Source organism: Podarcis filfolensis, assembly GCF_964270895.1.
Source record: "Podarcis filfolensis genome assembly, chromosome: 11".
In the NCBI taxonomy this organism is placed as follows: domain Eukaryota; kingdom Metazoa; phylum Chordata; class Lepidosauria; order Squamata; family Lacertidae; genus Podarcis; species Podarcis filfolensis.
Window position 1 is genome coordinate 55,642,463 of NC_139613.1, and position 21,639 is coordinate 55,664,101.

General features: G+C 42.2%; 1 protein-coding gene across 1 annotated transcript in view; it reads left to right on the top strand.

The window, feature by feature from the left end:
* TUT7 (terminal uridylyl transferase 7) overlaps nucleotides 1-21,639 on the top strand; it is a 42,762-nt gene that overhangs the window by 14,695 nt on the left and 6,428 nt on the right. Inside the window, exons 8-22 of the mRNA XM_083576483.1 lie at nucleotides 469-538; nucleotides 2,024-2,150; nucleotides 4,297-4,416; nucleotides 5,484-5,618; nucleotides 7,032-7,212; nucleotides 11,326-12,476; nucleotides 13,054-13,204; nucleotides 13,929-14,015; nucleotides 14,250-14,350; nucleotides 16,061-16,118; nucleotides 17,504-17,607; nucleotides 18,133-18,222; nucleotides 18,309-18,422; nucleotides 18,723-18,800; nucleotides 20,913-21,090. Coding sequence (XP_083432609.1) covers nucleotides 469-538; nucleotides 2,024-2,150; nucleotides 4,297-4,416; nucleotides 5,484-5,618; nucleotides 7,032-7,212; nucleotides 11,326-12,476; nucleotides 13,054-13,204; nucleotides 13,929-14,015; nucleotides 14,250-14,350; nucleotides 16,061-16,118; nucleotides 17,504-17,607; nucleotides 18,133-18,222; nucleotides 18,309-18,422; nucleotides 18,723-18,800; nucleotides 20,913-21,090 — 2,745 coding nt within the window. The remainder of the gene's footprint in view (nucleotides 1-468; nucleotides 539-2,023; nucleotides 2,151-4,296; nucleotides 4,417-5,483; nucleotides 5,619-7,031; nucleotides 7,213-11,325; nucleotides 12,477-13,053; nucleotides 13,205-13,928; nucleotides 14,016-14,249; nucleotides 14,351-16,060; nucleotides 16,119-17,503; nucleotides 17,608-18,132; nucleotides 18,223-18,308; nucleotides 18,423-18,722; nucleotides 18,801-20,912; nucleotides 21,091-21,639) is intronic.

The window sequence follows — 21,639 nt, forward strand, 5'->3', positions numbered from 1 at the left end:
ACAGGCAAACCCTGATGCATTTCTGTCTCTCATTTTAAGGGCCTGAACCACTGGCCAAGCTGTGAAGGATCAGGCCCATGGGTTTGTGTGGCTTAAGCGGAACAGTTGTTGTTGCTGCTGATTAGTTTTATTTATTAGTATCATTAGAGGGTTTCTTCTGGTCTTTAATTTTTGCAGTCTAAGAATGGATTCAGATGACCATCTGAAGCTCCATTCACTTGGGCAAATGTTTTGCCCACTGACAGCTGAACCCTGTATGTATTGAAGAGGTATTTATCAGGAGAACCAGCACATTATAGCATCAAAGGGATGGCTGTAGTTGTCACATGAAAACTGCATACATGGGAATGTAAAAGACCAGCAAGGGAGTAGAAGATTTTCCTCTGCTCTTCTGTGTGTGAGACAGTTTATACATCTTATTTTTCTTCAGTACCATGATTAATGTGGCTTTCTTTTTCCCCTTCTTAGAATCTTTTGTTGATGTTGATGCAGATTTCCATGCTAGAGTGCCTGTGGTGGTGTGCAAAGAAAAACAAAGGTCTCTGATAGCAAATTTGTGTGTGTGTGTATAGTATTGAACAATGTAAATTAAAGATCCACACATCTCTGTTGGCTTCTGTATTAAATCATTCCAAATATATTGATTCCCATAGTAATGTGAGCAAACAAATTAGAATCTAACAGTAAGGGGTGCTTCTTCCACTCTCGTCAGTGCCCTAAGAATCACTTCAGTTCTGCACCCTTGCCTTCAAAGGGCAAAAGAAACAAAACAAAAAGAAGCAATTTCCACATGTGATGCAAGCATAAAGCCTTGTCCCAGCTGTAGTTTCTTGTAAATAAGTTTAGGGTTAGGGTCTTACTAAGATAATATCAAGCTAAGTCATGCTCATATTAGGCTCGTGACTTAAGTTACTTAGGTCTATTGACTTTGATGAGACTACTCTGAATATGACTAATGTTGGGTATCTCCCCAAGGCTTCAATCCTGTTCCTGCTTACCTGGTAGTAAGCCCCATTGAACTCAGAACTTCTCAGTAGACATATTTGTGCTATGAGAAACATCAAGAACAGCTGGCACAACTTTAATATTAAAAAGGGGAAAGGACTACACTCTGGTTTTTTTCTAACCATTTACATAGCACCACTTACTTAAAGCTGTTACAGTTTATTAATATGTTAATAAGAGCCATAGCATAATTAAATGGTTTACATTTACATAGCGCTTGTTTACCAACTGAAGTAAGTAAATCATCTATTAAAAAGTAGGCTAATGTAGTTTTTAAGAGTCATTAAAGTGCTATTCCAAAGCATAATTGTCTGTTAGAAGGCTAATGCAAGTAATGACTGCAATTAAGCATAATCCACGTCACATCAAGTAAGTTATATGCAGTCATAATGTATATATTTATTATAGCTTCAGTACAGACATTTAAGTAGAAATTCTTCTAGCTACTTCCTTGATAGGATGACAATCCATTAGCCTGTCTTTCTTCAAACCCTGTTAATGAGGATTCACCATAGTATACAAATGAGCTTTCATACAACAATAAAGCAACCATAAGTTAGAATCCAATAATTCCCAAGTATGTCAACTGTGATTGTTATATATGGAACACTGGCCCCTGTTATTGCATGTTAATCCAACCGCCTGATTCAACTCTAAATAGAAAAATCTCACTCTTCAAGCAGGTATCTCATCTGTGAATTAAAAAACATCATGGCGGCTGTGATTTAAGTCTTTATTACACATCAGATAGAACCACCCATTCAGCGACTGCCACTGAAAATACCAGTTTCACAGCTGTTCCACTTCCTCACCTCCTGAATAACATTTAGTAGAAGAGCATGTGATGCACCAACATTATAGTCATGATGTCATATCTTGCTTATTTCTGCCACATTTCTGGGAGAAATAAGGAAATGCTGTTTTCTGCGGTATCCACTCATTTCCAGTTCTACCCTTAGTTTGCTTTTCCTAGGGAGTGAAAATATGGTTTTTACATATCTGTCTTTTATCATTTTAGTGGCCTTGTTTGCAGAGTAAGTGCTGGGAATGAAAACGCTTGGCTGACAACAAATCACTTGGCTAAACTAGGAAAACTAGAACCTCCTCTTGTGTCCCTGGTAATTGCCTTTAGACACTGGGCCAAGGTAAGTCTGGCTTTGTAACAAAGCACAAATACTTACATTGTTTGCCATGATCAGTGTTCAAAAATCCCATTGTTCTGGGCGCATTTTGCGACAGGGAATTTTATTACCTCGAGCAGTTTCTGAGCTCTGGGCGCAATACTGCACCTAAGATTTCAGATTAAAACTGCAGAGTAGAAAGAAAGGAGGACTTTTTCTGCCTCCCTATTTCCAGCTACTCTGAAGACTGGAGAAGAGACCCTCTTAAGAATATTAGCGGGGGGGCGGGCAGGGAAAGGACCTAGACCATGTGAACAATGAACATAATATTTTAGCTGCAGTTCGTTCATTTTCAGCTTTGTATTCTTGTTATTAAAAAGCACACCTAGATATTCCGTTGTTGTGCCCATAACCTCGGTTTAAAGTGCCATGTAGCTCCTAGCTTTCATATCTCAGTTTCTAACACTGGCCATGATTAAGGTTGTGTGTACAATGTGCACTCTGTCCTTTAATTTTTAATTTTTAAAAAACTTTATTCTGTATATATAATTAATTTAAGCAAATGTACTTAACGCTTTGGAGCTAGCTGAGCCTTTCTGCATGTATGATTGAATGTTGCATGCCAGCTACTATAATAATAATAATTTCTTAGTTATATCCCGCCCATCTGGCTGGGTTTCCCCAGCCACTCTATCTGAAATAATGTGTTTCTTAAACATGGGGGGAAAGTTAGCTTTAGACAATCACAGCTAAATTTTCCAACACCTGAACTCTGTTTAGTAGCATTTAAATATTGGATTAAGAAACATACTTCTTTCTGAAGAATTTGTGTGGCCTCCAACTTGCTATAGCTCTGAAACAATAGTCATAGCAAGTGATTGGAAAATGGTAGAAACCTGAGGCAGCCCCTTTAGCTATTTTATATATAGCTTGGTGCTTCAAGTGATACCTCTCCTGATTGTAAGAGATTTTTGGCCCAAATCAGACAAGACGCTGGAGGTAAGACTTGTTCCACCTACGTATCTATATCTAACCAAGCACAGAAGTATTCATAAGGTATGACATACCGTATTTTTCGCCCCATAGGACGCACCGACCCATAGGACACACCTAGTTTTTTTGGGGGGAAATAAAGAAATAGAAGCCCGAGCTTCCCCCGACCCCAGCCCCCAGAACAGGCTGCTATCCGCAAGCCGTGGGAGAGCTGCGCGACTTCGCACAGCTCTCCCACGGTTAGCGGAGAGCTGCGCGAAGCCCGAAGCCTGGGGGGCGCTGAGCTCAGCGCTCCCCCAGGCTTCAGGGTGTAGGCAGCTCTCCACGAGCTGTGGGAAAGCTGCACAAAGTCGCACAGCTCTCCCACGGCTTGCAGATAACTTCCTGAAGCCTAGAGAGCAAGAGGGGTCAGTGCGCACCGACCCCTCTCGCTCTCCAGGCTTCAGCGAAAGCCTGCATTCGCTCCATAGGATGCACACACATTTCCCCTTCATTTTTGGAGGGGGAAAAGTGCGTCCTGTAGGGCGAAAAATACGGTAGTTGGAACAGATAGCTTCTGTTGTAATCCTGGCTATGTGTGATCATAACTATTCATGGGCAGAGTCAAAGTCAGCACACTTATTTTTGTCCACTAAAATCCATTGCCCAAACTTTCAAAGCCATGTTTCCTACCTCCTTAAAAAAAATGAAAACTCACATCAGGGATCTGAGATCTGTACCCAATACTGAAGTCCACTGAAGTTTCCTGATATGTTTCCTGATATCATAATCACAGTTAGCTGATTGGAAGTGCTCTTTCAGCTCACACACCTTCCTCTCCCCCTCCTCTGATGCGTAAATTCTCCCATTCTGTTCATTTTCAGAGCTGATAATGGTAGTGTGTTAATAGCTACAATGATGCTTGGCTAGCCGTGGATAGATGTGGGTTTGCAAACAGTTTTATCTGAGTGAAAGTTCCTGTTCATATGTAACACTTCTCTATCTTTGCTCTAAACATGAAAGGCGTGTGGGGGATTTAACACAGCAAAAGTGGGGGACGTAGAAGGATGTGAGCCTGCAGGGTGCTTGTGATCTGCATACTATAGCAGCATTACCTTAACAGCAGGCCACATCTAATAGGATTCTGAAGCTTGCTCGCAGTGCTCTTCAATGAATGTTTCCTTTTCCTTTCTTATAGCTCTGTTGTGCAGATCGTCCTGAAGAGGGTGGGTTACCACCTTATGTCTTTGCTTTGATGGTCATTTTCTTTCTACAACAGAGGAAAGAACCCTTTCTGCCTGTATATTTAGGATCATGGGTAAGCGTGCCTTGCGTAAAGGTTTCTTAAACTTCTATAAAAAGTATTGAAGAGAGAGAAAGAATGCATTTCAAACAGTAGCAGCATCTAGACAATCCTCTGAGTTCCACAAGCTCAAATGTTTCCTCTTGCTTTCCTCACATGCACAGCTTTAATACACCCCAATCTGATGATTTGCAATTCACATCTGATCTTTCAGATATTATATGAGGTTTCTAAAGGTTTTGAAGAAACTTGTTTACCAAAGACTCCTAGGTGAACTAGCAGTTATGATGTAAGATAAAAAAAACCCTCTTCCAAATTGTTAAGTGGAAGAGAGTTAACAGTGAGGTCCCACAAGGACCTGCATTGATACTAGTGCTACTTAAATTAATAAATTACCTGGAGTCTTGTCTGTCTGTCTCTGTCGGAACAGTGAGGTTAGCAGATGACGTCACAGTATTCAGGTTGATGAAATCCCAAGTTCATCTGGTTCAGAACATGGTGATGGAGTTATTAACAGAGATTGTGATGATGACCATATCTTCCAAGCACAGTTCAAAGTGCTGATGTTGAACTTTAACACCCTCAACTATTTGGGTCCAGAGTCTCTGAAGAGTCGACCTGTTCACCTGTGCAAGATTTTACTCCTGCTATAACAATAGTTTTGGTTTGGCTCCTGTTTCAATATGTTTAGATTATTTATTGTATTTATATTGATGATCTTGACAAGCTACCTTGAGTGCAGTTTTAGGAAGGTGAGGGTGTGTGTGGGTTTTTTAAAAAAAAAACAAGAAAAAAAAACAAGAAAGGCAGACATAAAGCAAAAAATCAAGGTAGCAGTATTGGCTCATAACAAAAAAACCAAGTCATCTATAAGCCATGTGGCTAGCAAAAGTAATGTCAGAGGAGATAACATTGTATGTGCAAAGCGATGAGGAACTGGAAGAAAAATTTATAGTCTCTTATGAAGCTTGATGGGGTCTAAGTGGACAGTGACTGTTCGGGGGGGGGGGGAATCCTAGACTCACGGGAAGCTTGCTGAGAGGAATTTGACTTCTAATCCTTTTCTCTTCCCCTGTTGCTAGATTGGAGGGTTTTCATTGAACAAACTAGTGAACTTCAATCTAAAAGAAGTTGAAGATGACATTGTGGTCTGGGAGCACAATCCTGCTGTTGAGGATCCTGGCTCTTCAAAGGAAACTTCTCCTAAGCGGGGAAAGGTATCAAAACTGGAATTTAAGTTTTAAACCCTTCACACACTTTTATTTTTAAAAAGTAGCAGCAATCTAGAATTAAACAAGAAATGATTGTGCTGTTTTTTATATTGCCTCAAACACTTTCTTTAAACATATGTCTGTTGAAGGTACTGTCTGATGTTTTTGAAGAATTATGTCAAAATATTTGATAGATCCTGTCTAATGAAGCTTCTGCTCTGATAATCGGATGTTTGAAGTCAAGTACAGCGGTACCTCTGGTTGCGAATGGGATCCGTTCCGGAGCCCCGTTCGCAACATGAGCAGAACGCAACATGCGCGGGTCGCAATGTGCCGCTTCTGCACATGCGCGTGACATCATTTTGTGCGTCTGCGCATGCACGAGCAGCAAAACCCGGAAGTAACCTTTCCGGTACTTCTGGGTTGCCGCGGGACACAACCTGAAAACCCGCAACCTGAAGCAAACATAACAAGAGGTATGACTGTACTTCCAGCTGTAATGATGTCAGATAGAAATTCTGTTGTCTGTCTTTGGGTCCCTAAAATACTTAGGTATTATCTAATCCCATGATTTTTTTGCACATCTTGCTGGTCTGAGTACGGGGTTGCACTATACAGCTGCAAATTTATTAGCCCTTGTCTAGGGGCTGCTGCCTCCGCCCATTTAGCTTTACAGCTTGGCCAAAAGAAGCATCACCTCACAGCTTGCCTACCCCTGTGCTCTCCTGCTACCACTGTTGGTGGGTGAAGGGGAGCAAGTCTCCCCCTCATGTCCCCGTGCTGTTCTGCTGCCTCCCAGAGAAGGAAGTCTGCTGTTTTTAAATGCAGACTTCCTTTCCTTGGTGACAGTGGCGGGGAGGGAGAGACGAAGAGGAGAAAGGCTTTCTTCCCTTCATTCCCCAGTGTGGGAAGGCGTTCCTAGGCCACCTGCTCACTCCCCTGGTGGGCTCATTTGGGGTGCATGCTTACTTGGTCCCAGCATGACAGTCGATGAATGCAAATACAGTACAGGGGAATATATGGTAAATTCCGGATTACAGCTCTCTTTCTCCTACAGTGGACCCTCTGGATACGGATTTAATTCATTCCGGGGTCCAAAAACACCCCCAAAAAATCCATAACCAGAGGCACCGCTTTTGCGCATGTGCGCAGCACGATAGAGCGCTTCTGTGCATGTGTGTGGTGCGCAGACTGCTGTGCATGCGCAAGCGGTGAAACCCGGAAAAATACTTCTGGGTTTGCCGCTTTCGCAACCCGAAGATTACGTATCCAGAGAGATACATAACCCGAGGGTCCACTGTACTTCACTTGAACTTTAATCTTCAAAATCTAGGCCAAAGTGTGATACTGCCTTTTTTTCGGCTTTGGAGTGCAGGCGCCAGGCAAATAAGATAATCCAGCCTTTGTTTTCATTGGCAGGTTCCTTTAGTGTTTGATTCGGATCATCAATGTTTAGTCCCAGTTGGACAGCTCTGGGTTGAACTGCTTCGTTTCTACGCCCTGGAGTTTAATTTGGCTGACTTAGTCATTAGCATACGCCTCAAAGAAAAAGTGTCTCGTGAATCGAAGGACTGGCCTAAAAAGCGGATTGCTGTGGAAGGTATTTGAAAGTAGTTTGTTTGCAGGAAGGTCCAATTTGTATTACCTGTTGGAGAAATGTGTATTGTTTGGCATTTAAAGCAGGCTATCCTTTCCCCCCCTTTTGACATTCTTCTTAAGCAGGTACTTCTCAAATCATAGAATCTTAGAACTGTAGAGTGCGAAGGGACCCCAGGGTCATCTAGTCCAACCCCCTGCAATGCAGGAATCTCAACTAAATCATATATGATAGGTGGCCACCAAACCTCTGCTTAAAACCTTCCAAACAGGTCTTACTGTCAGTATTAGCTACAGCTGAGAAAACTCAGACTACCGTATTTTTCGCACCATAACACGCACCTGACCATAACACGCACGTAGTTTTTAGAGGAGGAAAACAAGAAAAAAATATTCTAAACGAAACAGTGGATGTATGATTTTTGTGGTTCATGCTGTGGCCACAGACGTGATCTGACGGTGAGTTTGGGGTAGCCCAGTGCAAAAATCCTGAGGATCCATGTGGATCCATGCTTTGTAACCACGTTTTTGCGCCATTGCAGCCCCATGAAACAGTGTGTGTGTGTGTGTGTTTTGGTGCAGGCTGTAGCCATGGATATGCTATGTAATCTGATGCTGAACTTGGGGTGACCCAGTGCAAAAATCCTGAGGATCCATGTGGATCCGTGCTTTGTAACCACGTTTTAAGTGGGGAGGGAAGGAAAAGCATTCAAGGGACAAGGAGCACGCGTGGGGTGTGTGGAGAAGGATGCTGCTAATAATGCAAGAGAGGGGTTTAAGGGGAGAAGGAACACGCGTGGGGTGTGTGGAGAAGGATGCTGCTAATAATGCAAGAGAGGGGTTTAAGGGGAGAAGGAACACGTGTGGGGTGTGTGGAGAAGGATGCTGCTAATAATGCAAGAGAGGGGTTTAAGGGGAGAAGGAACACGCGTGGGGTGTGTGGAGAAGGATGCTGCTAATAATGCAAGAGAGGGGTTTAAGGGGAGAAGGAACACGCGTGGGGTGTGTGGAGAAGGATGCTGCTAATAATGCAAGAGAGGGGTTTAAGGGGAGAAGGAACACGTGTGGGGTGTGTGGAGAAGGATGCTGCTAATAATGCAAGAGAGGGGTTTAAGGGGAGAAGGAACACGCGTGGGGTGTGTGGAGAAGGATGCTGCTAATAATGCAAGAGAGGGGTTTAAGGGGAGAAGGAACACGCGTGGGGTGTGTGGAGAAGGATGCTGCTAATAATGCAAGAGAGGGGTTTAAGGGGAGAAGGAACACGCGTGGGGTGTGTGGAGAAGGATGCTGCTAATAATGCAAGAGAGGGGTTTAAGGGGAGAAGGAACACGCGTGGGGTGTGTGGAGAAGGATGCTGCTAATGATGCAGGAGAGGGGTTTAAGGGGAGAAGGAACACGCGTGGGGTGTGTGGAGAAGGATGCTGCTAATAATGCAAGAGAGGGGTTTAAGGGGAGAAGGAACACGTGTGGGGTGTGTGGAGAAGGATGCTGCTAATAATGCAAGAGAGGGGTTTAAGGGGAGAAGGAACACGCGTGGGGTGTGTGGAGAAGGATGCTGCTAATAATGCAAGAGAGGGGTTTAAGGGGAGAAGGAACACGCGTGGGGTGTGTGGAGAAGGATGCTGCTAATGATGCAGGAGAGGGGTTTAAGGGGAGAAGGAACACGCGTGGGGTGTGTGGAGAAGGATGCTGCTAATAATGCAAGAGAGGGGTTTAAGGGGAGAAGGAACACGTGTGGGGTGTGTGGAGAAGGATGCTGCTAATGATGCAGGAGAGCGGTTTACGGGGAGAAGGAGCTCGGTGGGGTGTGTGGAAAAGGAGCTTTTCGGCGAGCTGAGCGGGGAGGGGGGAGGGAAAGAGCACCGTTGCTTTAAAGTAGCCAACCGGACAGCAGCCACTTACAGCAGTGTAAGCAGCTCCTTTCCTCTCCTGCTTTGCTCCTTCTCTCCCTCTTTGCTGCTTTACGCAGCTAATGGCGAATCCCCTGCAACCCAAGTCCTGCTCAGTGGATCAGCTGAGACGCTGGGAGAATCGTAATTTCCCCCTCTCCCTCATCCCGTGCCCTCCTGTCCCCAGCAGCCTTTTAAAAAACTTTTTTACTGCTTTTCACTGCGCTCGTGGCTCAGAGCCCTCCTGTGCCCTGCCGTCCCTCTGCAGCCTCATTGCTCCGTTTAGAGAGCGGACCTTTGCTAGCTGAGGCTGCAGCAGCTGTTGCTGGCTACGGGGCGCTTTTTCCGGCTCGCTATGGCTCCCGTCTGTCCCTCCTCGCGTGTAAGCGGCTGCTGCCCGCTTTGCTGCCATGGCTCTCCTTCCCTCCCTCCTCCTCGGCTCCTCCCCCTCCTCCTGGCTGTAAAGCAAGCAAAGCTAGAGCCGCGCAAAGCGGGACAGAAGCCCTGCAAGCGGCTCCCGCTTTGCTTGACTGACGGCAGCCATGGCTCCGGTCGAGTGCATTCGCTCCGTAACACGCACAGGCATTTTCCCTTACTTTCTAGGAGCAAAAAAGTGCGTGTTTTGGAGCGAAAATTACGGTAAGTTTTGTTTTGTCGTTTTCTCTATTTGTGTTCATTACGACTGTCTAAGGACTCTTGGTTTTGGCCGTGGCGCATGGAACAACAGTTCAGCTGAGCATGCCTTTACATTGGTCTCCCATTACTGCTGGTTCTTTGTGGCAAGCCACCTCTGTGCACCTGCTGGTCATGGGTTGGAAGGGACCTCTAGAGCCATTTAGTCCAACCCAGTGCAATTCAAGAATCTGAACACACGGCTTTGTTCCGCGCTCCTGGGCTGCTTCGGGGGCCGGGGAGGGGAGCCGCGTGATAAGCTTGCGAATATAAGGCACACTTTAACTTTTCATGGCCCAAATTTAGAAAAAAAATGTGGCTTATATTCGGGCCAATGCAGTAAGCAGTTTTATCACTGCATCACTCGGAGGTAAAGATTAGGTGGTTTACGCCCCGCCCCACCTCAAGCAGCTGTGTAAAGTAGTTCCTGGAGAGAATCATTTGCTACAAAATATTTCTGATAAAGATCTATTTCATGAAAATAGTTTTCTTATTTTCCATCCCTATGGAGACCCTCGGGGTGGCTTACAGTTTCAAGTATAAAACAATAAAACCATCAAAAGCAGAATAAACTCAAGTAATAACCACATTCCATGAACAGTAACAGTAAGGTAAAGGGAACCTTGACCAGTCGTGGCCGACTCTGGGGTTGCGGTGCTCATCTCACTTTACTGGCCAAGGGAGCCAGCGTACAGCTTCCGGGTCATGTGGCCAGCATGACTAAGCCGCTTCTGGCGAACCAGAGCAGTGCAGGGAAACGCCGTTTACCTTCCCGCCAGAGCGGTACCTATTTATCTACTTGCACTTTGACGTGCTTTTGAACTGCTAGGTTGGCAGGAGCAGGTACCGAGCAACGGGAGCTCACTCCGTTGTGGGGATTCGAACTGCCAATCTTCTGATCAGCAAGCCCTAGGCTCTGTGGTTTAACCCACAGCGCCACCTGCATCCCTTTGAACAGTAACAGGAGCACCCCCCAAAACCAGGGCAGTTGGACTCAACAAGCATGCTCACCTAAATGAAAATGTTTTGACCTATTGTCAATGAGGCATTGAGAGGAATTTCACAGTCTGAGCATAATGACCCGTATCACCTGGTGGGCAGGTTTATTGTATTGGGACTCTCAACTCCTATCAGTCCCAGTCAGAGTAGCCAGTGGTCAGGACTGGTGGCAACTGTATTCTCAATGGGATCTTGGAGGGCTAAAGGTTAGCCACTCCTGCTTTATGTAGCTTGCTGTTGGCTAAAATGCTTCATTGCTTTCTCTTAAGTTCAATGATTGAAGTAAATCCTGTGGGTTTTTAATAGCCATCTGTTTATGTAGCTTTAAGTGTGTTTTATTCATGCCTCAGATGTGATAGATAAATCTGTGAAGTGGGTGTCTGCTATGGAGAGAGGCTTCCCAGAGTTGCTCACTTGATGCCTCCTTTATGATCTTTTGAGTGCCAAGAGGAAATCTTATTATTCACCTAGACCTTGGGGAGGGGGGATGATAATATTAAGACCTACTGTAACACCTTCAGTCAGATATAGTTGACTTTGACTCTTGTTTCCCCCAGATCCTTACTCTGTGAAGAGGAATGTGGCAAGAACCCTTAATAGTCAACTAGTTTATGAATATATTCTTCACTGCTTACGGGCAACTTACAAGTATTTTGCCTTGCCCCATAAACAAAATACAAAAAACAACCAAAAGAGACCTGCTGAATCCTTGGTACTCTCAGAGCCGGAGAAGAGCGCTCTTAAACCTGGCATCCCTGACATACAAAATGCACATGATGAGGCAGAGAAATCGCCAATGGACAGCTGTGTAACTGCTAGCATGAAAAGTTCTTATTTTCCTCAGGAACCTGCGTTAGATCCTTCTCAGGTGTTTGGTGCTGAAAGCTTTGTGGAAGAGCAGTTGGCAGACGATATAGAGCATTTAGGTGTTTCCCACGAGGACTCAGACTGCATAATTGAGGAATTTATTTCGGGCGACAATGAGGAATATAAACCGAGCTGTGAGGAGACAGAGAGTGGAAATGAAGAGGAAGAAGAAGATGGGCACGAACGTGATAGAAAATGGCAGGGACGTTTGGGTATCAATCAAGGTTTGGATGAAGACAGTGAAAGTGGAGATCTTGCCGTTCCAGCTGGTGAGCATGATGTTGAAACTGACAGCATTTCTGATATGGAGAATTTTCAAAATACAGTAGCTGCTCTTGACGGGTTTGGTTCAGAATGTGGCGGTGGACTAGATGATAAGGTTGACATGGATGCAGAGAGCACAGAAGGAACTGATGAACTGGATGATTCCCTGATCAAACTGGAACCAGCAACTCAGGAGCAAGTATTTGAAATGGATAATTCTGAGGAGGAGGAAGTGGAAGAAGAGGAGGAGGAAGAAGAGGAAGAGGAGGAGGAAGTTCACAGTATCATAAACCAGAGACAACTTGGTAATGTTATCAATACTGAAGATGAGCTGGATAACACATACACTGGATCTGGCGTTGAAGAGCCTCTATCGGAAGAGGAAGAATTGTTTATTTCTGTCAAATATGAAGACAGTGAGTTCAGGAAGAATGCAGATGAACCTCCAAGGGCAGATTTGGATAAAGAAGATCATGTTGAAAAAGAAGCGTCTTTGGAAAGCAACATGCTCATAGACCAGTGTGGCAAATCTGACTTCTTCTATGAGTTTAATAAATACTCTTTCACAAAAGGCAAGGTAATAACATCTAAATTGTAAAATACTGTTTATGCTGCAGTTCCTTCATTCCATTGCATGTTAATCTGTAGAGGTAGGACTAATCTACATTAGAGGCTGTGTGTTTGGTCCCACAAATGTCATTTAATTCCAGAGTCATAAATCGAGACTAGAGGAACAAGTTTTTTGTTTGTTTTTTTAATGAAAAAAATTCCATTGATGCATTATAATTTCTACAATCCATAATCAAGCTGACTGTTATTTTGAGTTTCTGCCACATGTCAAAATATTCACAGGTTAGAGCAAATAGCATGCCAGGCTTTAAACACGGTCAGTATAACATAAGAGTTGGAAGTTGCAGTCAGACATGTATAATATGATAAGCCGTTACTGATGTACAGAGAGTGTCGTTGACCATAGTCTGGCCATTCCTGATAACAGATATATTCATTATCTCCCCATTTATACTTTAAGCTAGGTGATGTTTGCTGTCTCCTACCAGGCTTTTTTCCCACTTATCATTTAGCAAGCTTGAGAGTGTACTTTAGCTCAGAGAAGAAAAAAGTTTTAAGTATGTCTTCCTTTCTCTTTGATACAGTCACCTACAGTTGTGTGTAGCCTATGTAAGCGAGAAGGTCATCTAAAGAGGGACTGCCCAGAAGACTTCAAAAAAATTGAGCTAGACCCTTTGCCACCATTAACACCCAAGTTCTTAAATACTTTGGATCAAGTGTGCATCCAGTGTTATAGTAAGTGGACTGAACATCATTTTGGTTGGAAGTTTTTGGAAATTAATACTTGTACAAAACAAACAGGGTCAAGTAATTTTTCTTAGTGTTTCCCAAAATTGGGCTATTTTCCCCTCAACAATCTTCTGCCATGTTAGAGTTTGGGAGTGTGTTTGCAGATCGCTGGAGAAAATGATTTCTGGAGGTCAGGTTGTAAGATGAGAGCAGAAGAAAGTTGAAAGTAGTTGGAAGAATTAAGTGCCTCTACCTACCTGCAATTTTCTCTGCTGCCAATCATGCCATCCCTCACTGTTTTGCAGCTATTTGGCAATTTCCAAACCAGGTCCACTGCTGAGGCTGTACACTAATGCGTATTGCTTAAAACACTTTTAAAATATACATTCATTGGGAAGTTGTATATTACCTAGCATTTAATATAAAATGTAAAGTATATGTCATTGTTCTTACATCACTGCTTACCACAATATCAGATACAGTCTAATCGCAAAGTTTTTGTCCAAAAATGTAGATTTATATGTTGTAATTGGTTCTGTTACTTTAGGCTAACAGCATTGGGTATTGCATTATAGATTTCATATTGATGCTTCAAGTTAACTAGATATACCATCAGTCAATTAATGTGTAGTATAATATTATTATTATTATAGACAAAATTATCTGTCTAGTGCATCTACTTGGTATCATAATTCTGCTTCTAAATGAATATATGCTGTCTCTTCAACAGAGGACTTTGCTCCAAACATTATAGAAGACCAGGCTCGTGAATATATACGGCAAAATCTTGAAAATTTCATCAGACAAGAGTTTCCAGGTGTTCTTTGTGATTATAGTTATTTTCAAAGTAAAAAAGTAATTTTTATGATGTCCTTAGGTCACTAATCTCAATCCAGTTACTACAGAATGTTTTACCTAGCAGAAAATTTAAGGATATGCTTTATATTTATTACAGCTTGTTTTCTTTATTCTTGGCCTAATTGTCCAATATTTATTACTAACAAATGCTAACATGCTCAAATAATTATCTGAAATACATCCTCCTTTACAGGCACTAAATTAAACTTATTTGGCTCTTCAAAGAATGGATTTGGCTTCAAGCAAAGTGATCTCGATATTTGTATGACAGTTGATGGTCTGGAAACAGCTGAGGTAGCCTTTTTAACATGAGCAACACGACAAGTACAAATAAGTGTGTTTATGGGTGATACTCAGTTGCACAGTGGGCTGTTCCCCCTTCCTCTTGTTCCCCTTCCCCTCCTCCTGAGGGTTCTCCAAACCTCCAGTACAGATTTGGGGGGGGGCAGTGCAGGGGGCAGAAGAAGGGGAGATTCCATTGTGCCAGCAAAAGTTCATTCCTCTGGAAGACATAGGCTGATCTACTAAGCGTCTTTCTCAGGTTTTCCCCCCCTAAGCTGATAATGTTCCAAGTGCACACACAGACATGTCTAGTTAATCATAATCTATTCAGTGCAAAAAAACAAAAGAGGCTGATAAATGAGCAGGTTCACTCTTTTAGATTCCAGATAGATTCCAGAGAAAGCCACTTTCTTTTCTTTTACATCAAAGTGGATATTCAGTAGTCACTTACAATGCTCAAATAAAAAAAAAATTGTACAGGAGCACCTTAGAGACTTCTTCATGCACACGAAAGCTTATACCAAGAACAAACTTAGTTGGTCTCTAAGGTGCTACTAGACAATTTTTTTATATATTATATATTGATATAGTTCGACTGCGTCAGACCAACATGGCTACCTACCTGAATCTACCACTTAATGCTGTTGTCGCATTGATACCAGCATAAAACCACCGACATCGCTCCTAAAATAGTAGTGACACCTTGATCATGGTGACTGTTTATTTCTGGGGTTTTAAAAAATTGCACAACTTTCAGCGGCAACTACTTCAGATGTGTGAAGTGGAAAGGAGAATAAACAAAGTCACAACAATTTGCACTTGAAAACAGTCTATTCGTTATGTAAATCTGGTGTAGTTGGGTTGCTATTGCATGGAAGGCAAAAAGGAGACACCTGTGTCTTGTGGGCAACCTGTACACGTTAGTGCTGATGCTTGTTCACGATGGCCAGTCTTTTCCCAATAGTAGATTGGCCTTGGTTTGTCTCTTGCAGGAAACAGAAAAAAGTGTCTTTACTTTTCTCCCCCTCCCCCCTAGCCTTTAACAAGAAACTGGAATTATGAAAGGTTTCATTGGGAAACCCCTTGTGAAATTTTACCTGGATAGCCAGATGAAATCTGACCAGGGCTGTGAGATGTTGAGTGCAACAGCAAGTTTATGTTTGCCGTTTCCTAAATTGGAGGTGCTAAAAGCCGTATGGATTGATCTGTTACACAGTCAGGTTCATGATAGAAAAAAAGTGCAATATGAATGAGAGGACCTTTAAAAAAAACCCACATACACACACTGAAGTTGTCCTGTAAGCAAAGGAGTTCTACTCACCACATTGGGAGTGATCTTTCTCTTGCTCTCCTCTCCCGGTGCATCGCTCCCAAATCCATTATGTGGGTTCTACCAGGCCTCTGAAGGGATGGGGAGCATATGTGGTGAGGAAGTCCCATTTTGCAGGTGTAAATTTTGTTTTAGCTTTTTACAATTAATTTTAATTAGGTTTTGCCTCTTACAAAAATCTAAAAGAGAAAACATTCCAACAAACAAACAAAAACATTTTGCAGATGTAACTTCCTATTCCAGTGGGGCAACTTCACTAGGTCTGCGGGTTGTAGCCATTGATCTGCCTGTTGTAATGCTGGCAATTGCAATATTGGGGAGCAATTTTTTGTCGTATTGCTGTGATTTTAAAGCTTTAAAAAAGGATTCTGATGTATTTTTTTTTATCACAGGGACTTGACTGTATAAGAATTATTGAAGAACTTGCAAGAGTGCTCAAGAAACATTCAGGTAACTGTTGCTAAAAATGTGGTTGGTTTGTATGTTGTTGTTGTTTTTTAAACCATGCACACAGGAGCATGAATTGTGTGAGGATGTTTGTGAATTTCAGATTCTGCAGATGCAAAACACTCACAAAAGGAGTTTAAATTTAGGATCAGGCCTTTGATGCACTTTAGCCACAAGAGCATTCTAGTATGTCTGAAAACCACAAAGCCGCTTGCATTGACTTCTCTTTGCATATCATTTATGTGACAAATGAATGGAGAAATATGGTATTTAGCTTAGTTATTGGTGGACTGGCCATCTTCCCTGATTTAGCATGCATTCATTTGATTTTTGGTACAGAATCCTAACAATCAATATTATTTTTTTCAAACCCTCCTGGATGTTTCATGACTTAACTCTGTCATCAGCTTTCAGTCATTTGCCCATCTACAAATTTAATAAATAATAGCAATAATAGCGATACATGCTTAAAGTCTGTTAGCGCATAAATCTGCAACTCTGTCTGCCCTTAGCCATTGGCCCGCAATCAAAATGAAAAAATGCAAGTTAGTTGCCATAAAGTGTGAAAATCTGTTCTTGCAATGACCTAAAATGGTGGTGATGGAATAAACCTAACAAAAAAAATAGCACAATTAGCATAGCCTTTGTCTGCATAAAATAATGAAGATATTAAATTTAGGAGGAATAATAATAATGAAGCCGGGTCTTCTTGTAGCCAGGCTGCTAGCACTTCATAGATATTTCTAAAGCTAAAAACAAATACACTAGACAGATCTGTGTGGATTCATGTTGTTTTCTTTTGGAAGAACATTGTCATTGCCAGCTTGGTCATAGTTAATTAGGGCTGCCATACGACCAGAATGCGCCAGACATAGGTGAGATTTATCCGCCAAAAATCGCCTCTGGGTGGAATTGTCAAAACTGGACAAAGTGTATAGGAAAACCCAGGCATGTTGTAGCCCATAGCTTTAAAACTTTTGGGGCACGTTATAAGGCATTCGTAGAGTGTGCTAGCCAGGGCTTTGAGGCCTTGCCATCACTTTTCCTGAAATGACTGTGCTCCGTAATACACTCAGCACTCCCCTGTGGGTGTAAATTGCAGAAAAAGATCAATAGTAGTGTGCAAGTTGTCTGTCTTCTATTACTGTTCTTCACATTGAGGAATCCCTGATAAGCTTCCATGGAACCCTAGGCTTCCTAAACGTGCCTTGGAACATGGTTGAAAACCACTGCTGAAAATGAGATGTATTCAGTGAGATGTATTCCTGAATAACTCTGTATAGGGTTATGGCCTAAGTATCATTGTGTACTTAACAGTGCTGAATTTCAGCCAACATAATTCCCATGGAGTTCAACTGGTATAAATCTTTCTTTTTGTACTTCCATAGGTCTAAGAAATATATTACCGATAACAACTGCTAAAGTGCCAATTGTCAAGTTCTTTCACGTTCGAAGTGGTCTTGAAGTAGACATCAGCTTGTATAATACATTGGTAAGAACATCTCCTAGTTGAAATTGAAGCACTTCTTCAAATAGCCACTGGAGATATAGCAAATGGGATATGGGGCTACTGTTATGGAGGAAAAACAGCTTTCCAAATTACATTGATGAGTTCTTCCGTATTTATGATGAACAGAAATGGGGTTCATGTGGACAACTGATCGACAGAGTTTGGGAAATAAAAAAAATAAATATGTCAAGGTAGTCACTTCAGTGTCTTGTAGAAATGGTTGGTATTAAAATCTGTCCAAACATGCACTGTGATTTTCAGCATATTTTTGTTGAAATTATGTGTTTTATTCACTTGGTATTTTTAAAACAAGGTTGTTTAATTTTTAGATAGCAAGTAAAAAAAAATTGTGGTTGTGGTGTACATGCTCATTCCACATTCCAATCGCATGCTTCTGAAATAATGCTGTTTCTGTTGACTGAGGTATTTCAGAGAGCTTTCCAAGTCATACAGTTGCTGTCCTCCTTCACCAATCCATCTCAAAATTCTAATCTCATTTCTTTCTAGGCTCTGCATAACACAAGACTCTTGTCCTCTTATGCAGCTATTGATCCAAGAGTAAAATATCTCTGCTATACAATGAAAGTCTTCACAAAGGTACATCAATGTTCTAGTTAACTGGGGGAGAAAAAGTGATACCCGTTAAGTTTTTCCACTAATTTCTACTCCCCCCCTCTTTTCAGATGTGTGATATTGGTGATGCATCTAGAGGCAGTCTATCTTCCTATGCCTATACTCTAATGGTGCTCTACTTCCTTCAGCAGAGAAACCCTCCTGTCATTCCTGTTCTTCAAGAGGTACACACTTTAAGCCTGTGTGTGTGTGCACAACATTGTGCATAGGGACTTCGCCTTTCCCTCCTTCTTGTAGCCCCTACAAACACTCAAAAACTGCTCTGCACTGCCGGGAGACCCTTTGGAACAGATTTTGGGAATGCGGTGGGGACTGGGGAAGAGAGGAAAGCAAAGTCCTGTTGCAGGACTGGAATTTTGCTCGCACAACATTGGATTCTACCCTGTTATGCTTGCACACTCACTTGAAAACATCTCAAAAGCACTAGGCTCCTGCCCTGATAGTCTTAATATTTATTTTCTTAGATATACCAAGAGCCAAAGAAACCCGAAATTCTAGTTGATGGCTGGAATGTCTATTTCTTTGACAAAACAGATGAACTGGTGAGTCTGGCTAATACGAAAACAACTCTGCTATGTAATCTTAAGTAAAGTTACACTCCTAACCTTTTTAATGAGGTCAAACTGACCATGGGAAATTGGGGGGGAAATAAGTAAGTTTGCTCACACTTAACGTAGTATGTTACCTTGTGCTTCGTGATCCCAGTTGTAACTTTTTATAAACTGCAGAGGACATTGTGACACTGTTGGTCATTTTTACCTCAATTGTATGGCATGAGAAAAGGGCAGTACAGTGGTACCTCGGGTTACATATGCTTCAGGTTCCGCTAACCCAGAAATAGTGCTTCAGGTTAAGAACTTTGCTTCAGGATGAGAACAGAAATCGTGCTCCAGCGGCACGGCAGCAGCAGGAGGCCCCATTAGCTAAAGTGGTGCTTCAGGTTAAGAACAGTTTCAGGTTAAGAACGGACCTCCAGAACGAATTAAGTACTTAACCCGAGGTACCACTGTACTGTGCTCATAAGATCCTAATGATCTAGTGGCCTCTTAAAATGATGTTTAAGTTATTCACTAATATTTATGTCAGCAGATACTTAGATCAGAACCAGTTCTGTTCATTTTCTTCATTCTTTGCATTTATCTACATCCTTTTTGCCAAGATAGAAAGAAAACATTATGAGAGCATACACAGTGAAATGTATAATGTGTTGGTGACAAGGAAAAAAATATAGATATAAAAGGAGTTTGGGACAAGTCTTATTTGGTGAGAGAACTCCAGCAGAGAGTTTAAATTTAAAATATTCAACAAAGTGTGGAAATATAGTCTGTTAGACCTTTGAAATATGCCCTTCTAAGTTCCTTCCAAAGATTCCCTCTTTCCCTCGCATAGAAAAAGACCAGATAAAAATAGTTCACTTATAAACTGTCCAGAGGTCAGATTCATGCTGCATAGGCAGTAAAACTTAGTTTAATTCCAAACTGGTGAAAGTTCCTAAATTATTGGTACAGGAACTTAAAAGAGGCTTGTTAGAGCCATGTGGCTGGAGGCAGCAGCTCAGAACTCATTGCACACTGGAGTTCACATGTAGGCTAGAGGGAAACAAAGGCTTGATTATTAGTAATTCCCGAGGTAAGCTAAGCCTGGCAGGACAGCTTACTCTATGGTCTTAACCCCTTCATTAATTAGACTTAAACGTGTTGATTATATGAGGCAGATTATCCCACAGAACGTTGTTGATTTACTTAAGTATTAGTTTATGTGTGTGCAAAAATATCACTGCAAAGGCTTTTGGGGAGTTAATAAAAGTAAGACCCTAAAAAACGCCTTACAAACCTGAATTGTGGTGTATATATTTAGCAGTTCGAACCTTCCTTACATGAACCATCAAAACTGTTTCATTCTTATCACACCTATTTGCAGAATTCATGTTGAAAATGCTTGCCAATCAAGTAGATGGGGTCATTTTAACCCATCATTTATTTGGTAGCTCATGATTGGCAAAATATTTGCAGCCAGATCCGAGGATCTCAGCAGACGTAAGATTTGCTAGCAGTTCTCAGTTAGGAACCCTCCAATTTACTTAAATTAGTAGAAGACTTGTATCCATCCTTTCAATCCAATGATTCTCAATGTGGCTTACGATATATTGTAATAATTTACATAAACACAAATTCAATACCTTGACAGCCCAGCAGCCCACTGGATAGAACTAGGCCTTGGGTAGGCAAACTAAGGCCCGGGGGCCAGATCTGGCCCAATCGCCTTCTAAATCCGGCCCACGGACGGTCCAGGAATCAGCGTGTTTTTACATGAGTAGAATGTGTCCTTTTATTTAAAATGCATCTCTGGGTTATTTGTGGGGCATAGGAATTTGTTCATTTCCACCCCATCCCCCCCCCAAAAAAAATAGTCCGGCCCCCCACAAGGTCTGAGGGACAGTAGACTGGCCCCCTGCTGAAAAAGTTTGCTGACCCCTGGGCTAGCGTGTGCTTCTCTTTAGCCTGGCAGACCCAGGGTAACTGGCAAATTGACCCTTTCTACAAGTGGGAACAATTCACACATCTAGGCAAAGAGTGACAAGAGATCAGTAAATTGCATGCTATTGTCTACACCTGAAAAAGATATATACATATATATATATATTTCACTTCCAGCCTACAGTTTGGCCAGACTTTGGTAAAAACAAAGAATCCATTGGTGAATTATGGCTAGGACTTCTCCGTTTCTATACTGAAGAATTTGATTTTAAAGAGCACGTTATCTGCATCCGAAGAAAAAGTTTGCTTACAACATTCAAGAAGCAGTGGACTTCAAAATACATAGTTATTGAAGGTATTCCTCTAAATTATGAGAGCTTTATTCATCATTTAACAAATATATTTGAACAACAGGGCCAAGTTTGGTGAAATGCTTAATTTCTGTTGGGGGAGTAATACAGTTAAAGGTCTGTCACAGTATAGGCAGCAAACTGCTCGAAGGAATTTGCATTTTAGCAACCTGATTTGAAAAGCATTGTACTGGCAAATTAGTTTTAAAAATACACCGCGAGCTGTTGTATGAACATAGCATCATGAGCTGTGATGCCACAGTTATTGGATGCTGACTGTAGACTAGCAATGCCTTGGCATATCTGCCACTTTGCTCAACTGAATATGGGAGGGGGGGACCTAGGACCCTTACCAGCAGGGGTGGGAAGAGACAGCAGACACCGCAGGTCTGTTGCTTCAGCGCTGAGCCCCACCTGGCATGAGCACAGATGAGATCACTGACTCGCCCAGAACATTGCTGTCCACTTGACAGTAATGCACCTGCACAGTATGCTTCCTGATGCCTTCTGAGAAGGGTACCACGTTCCCTTTTCTTCTTTGACACTCATCTGTG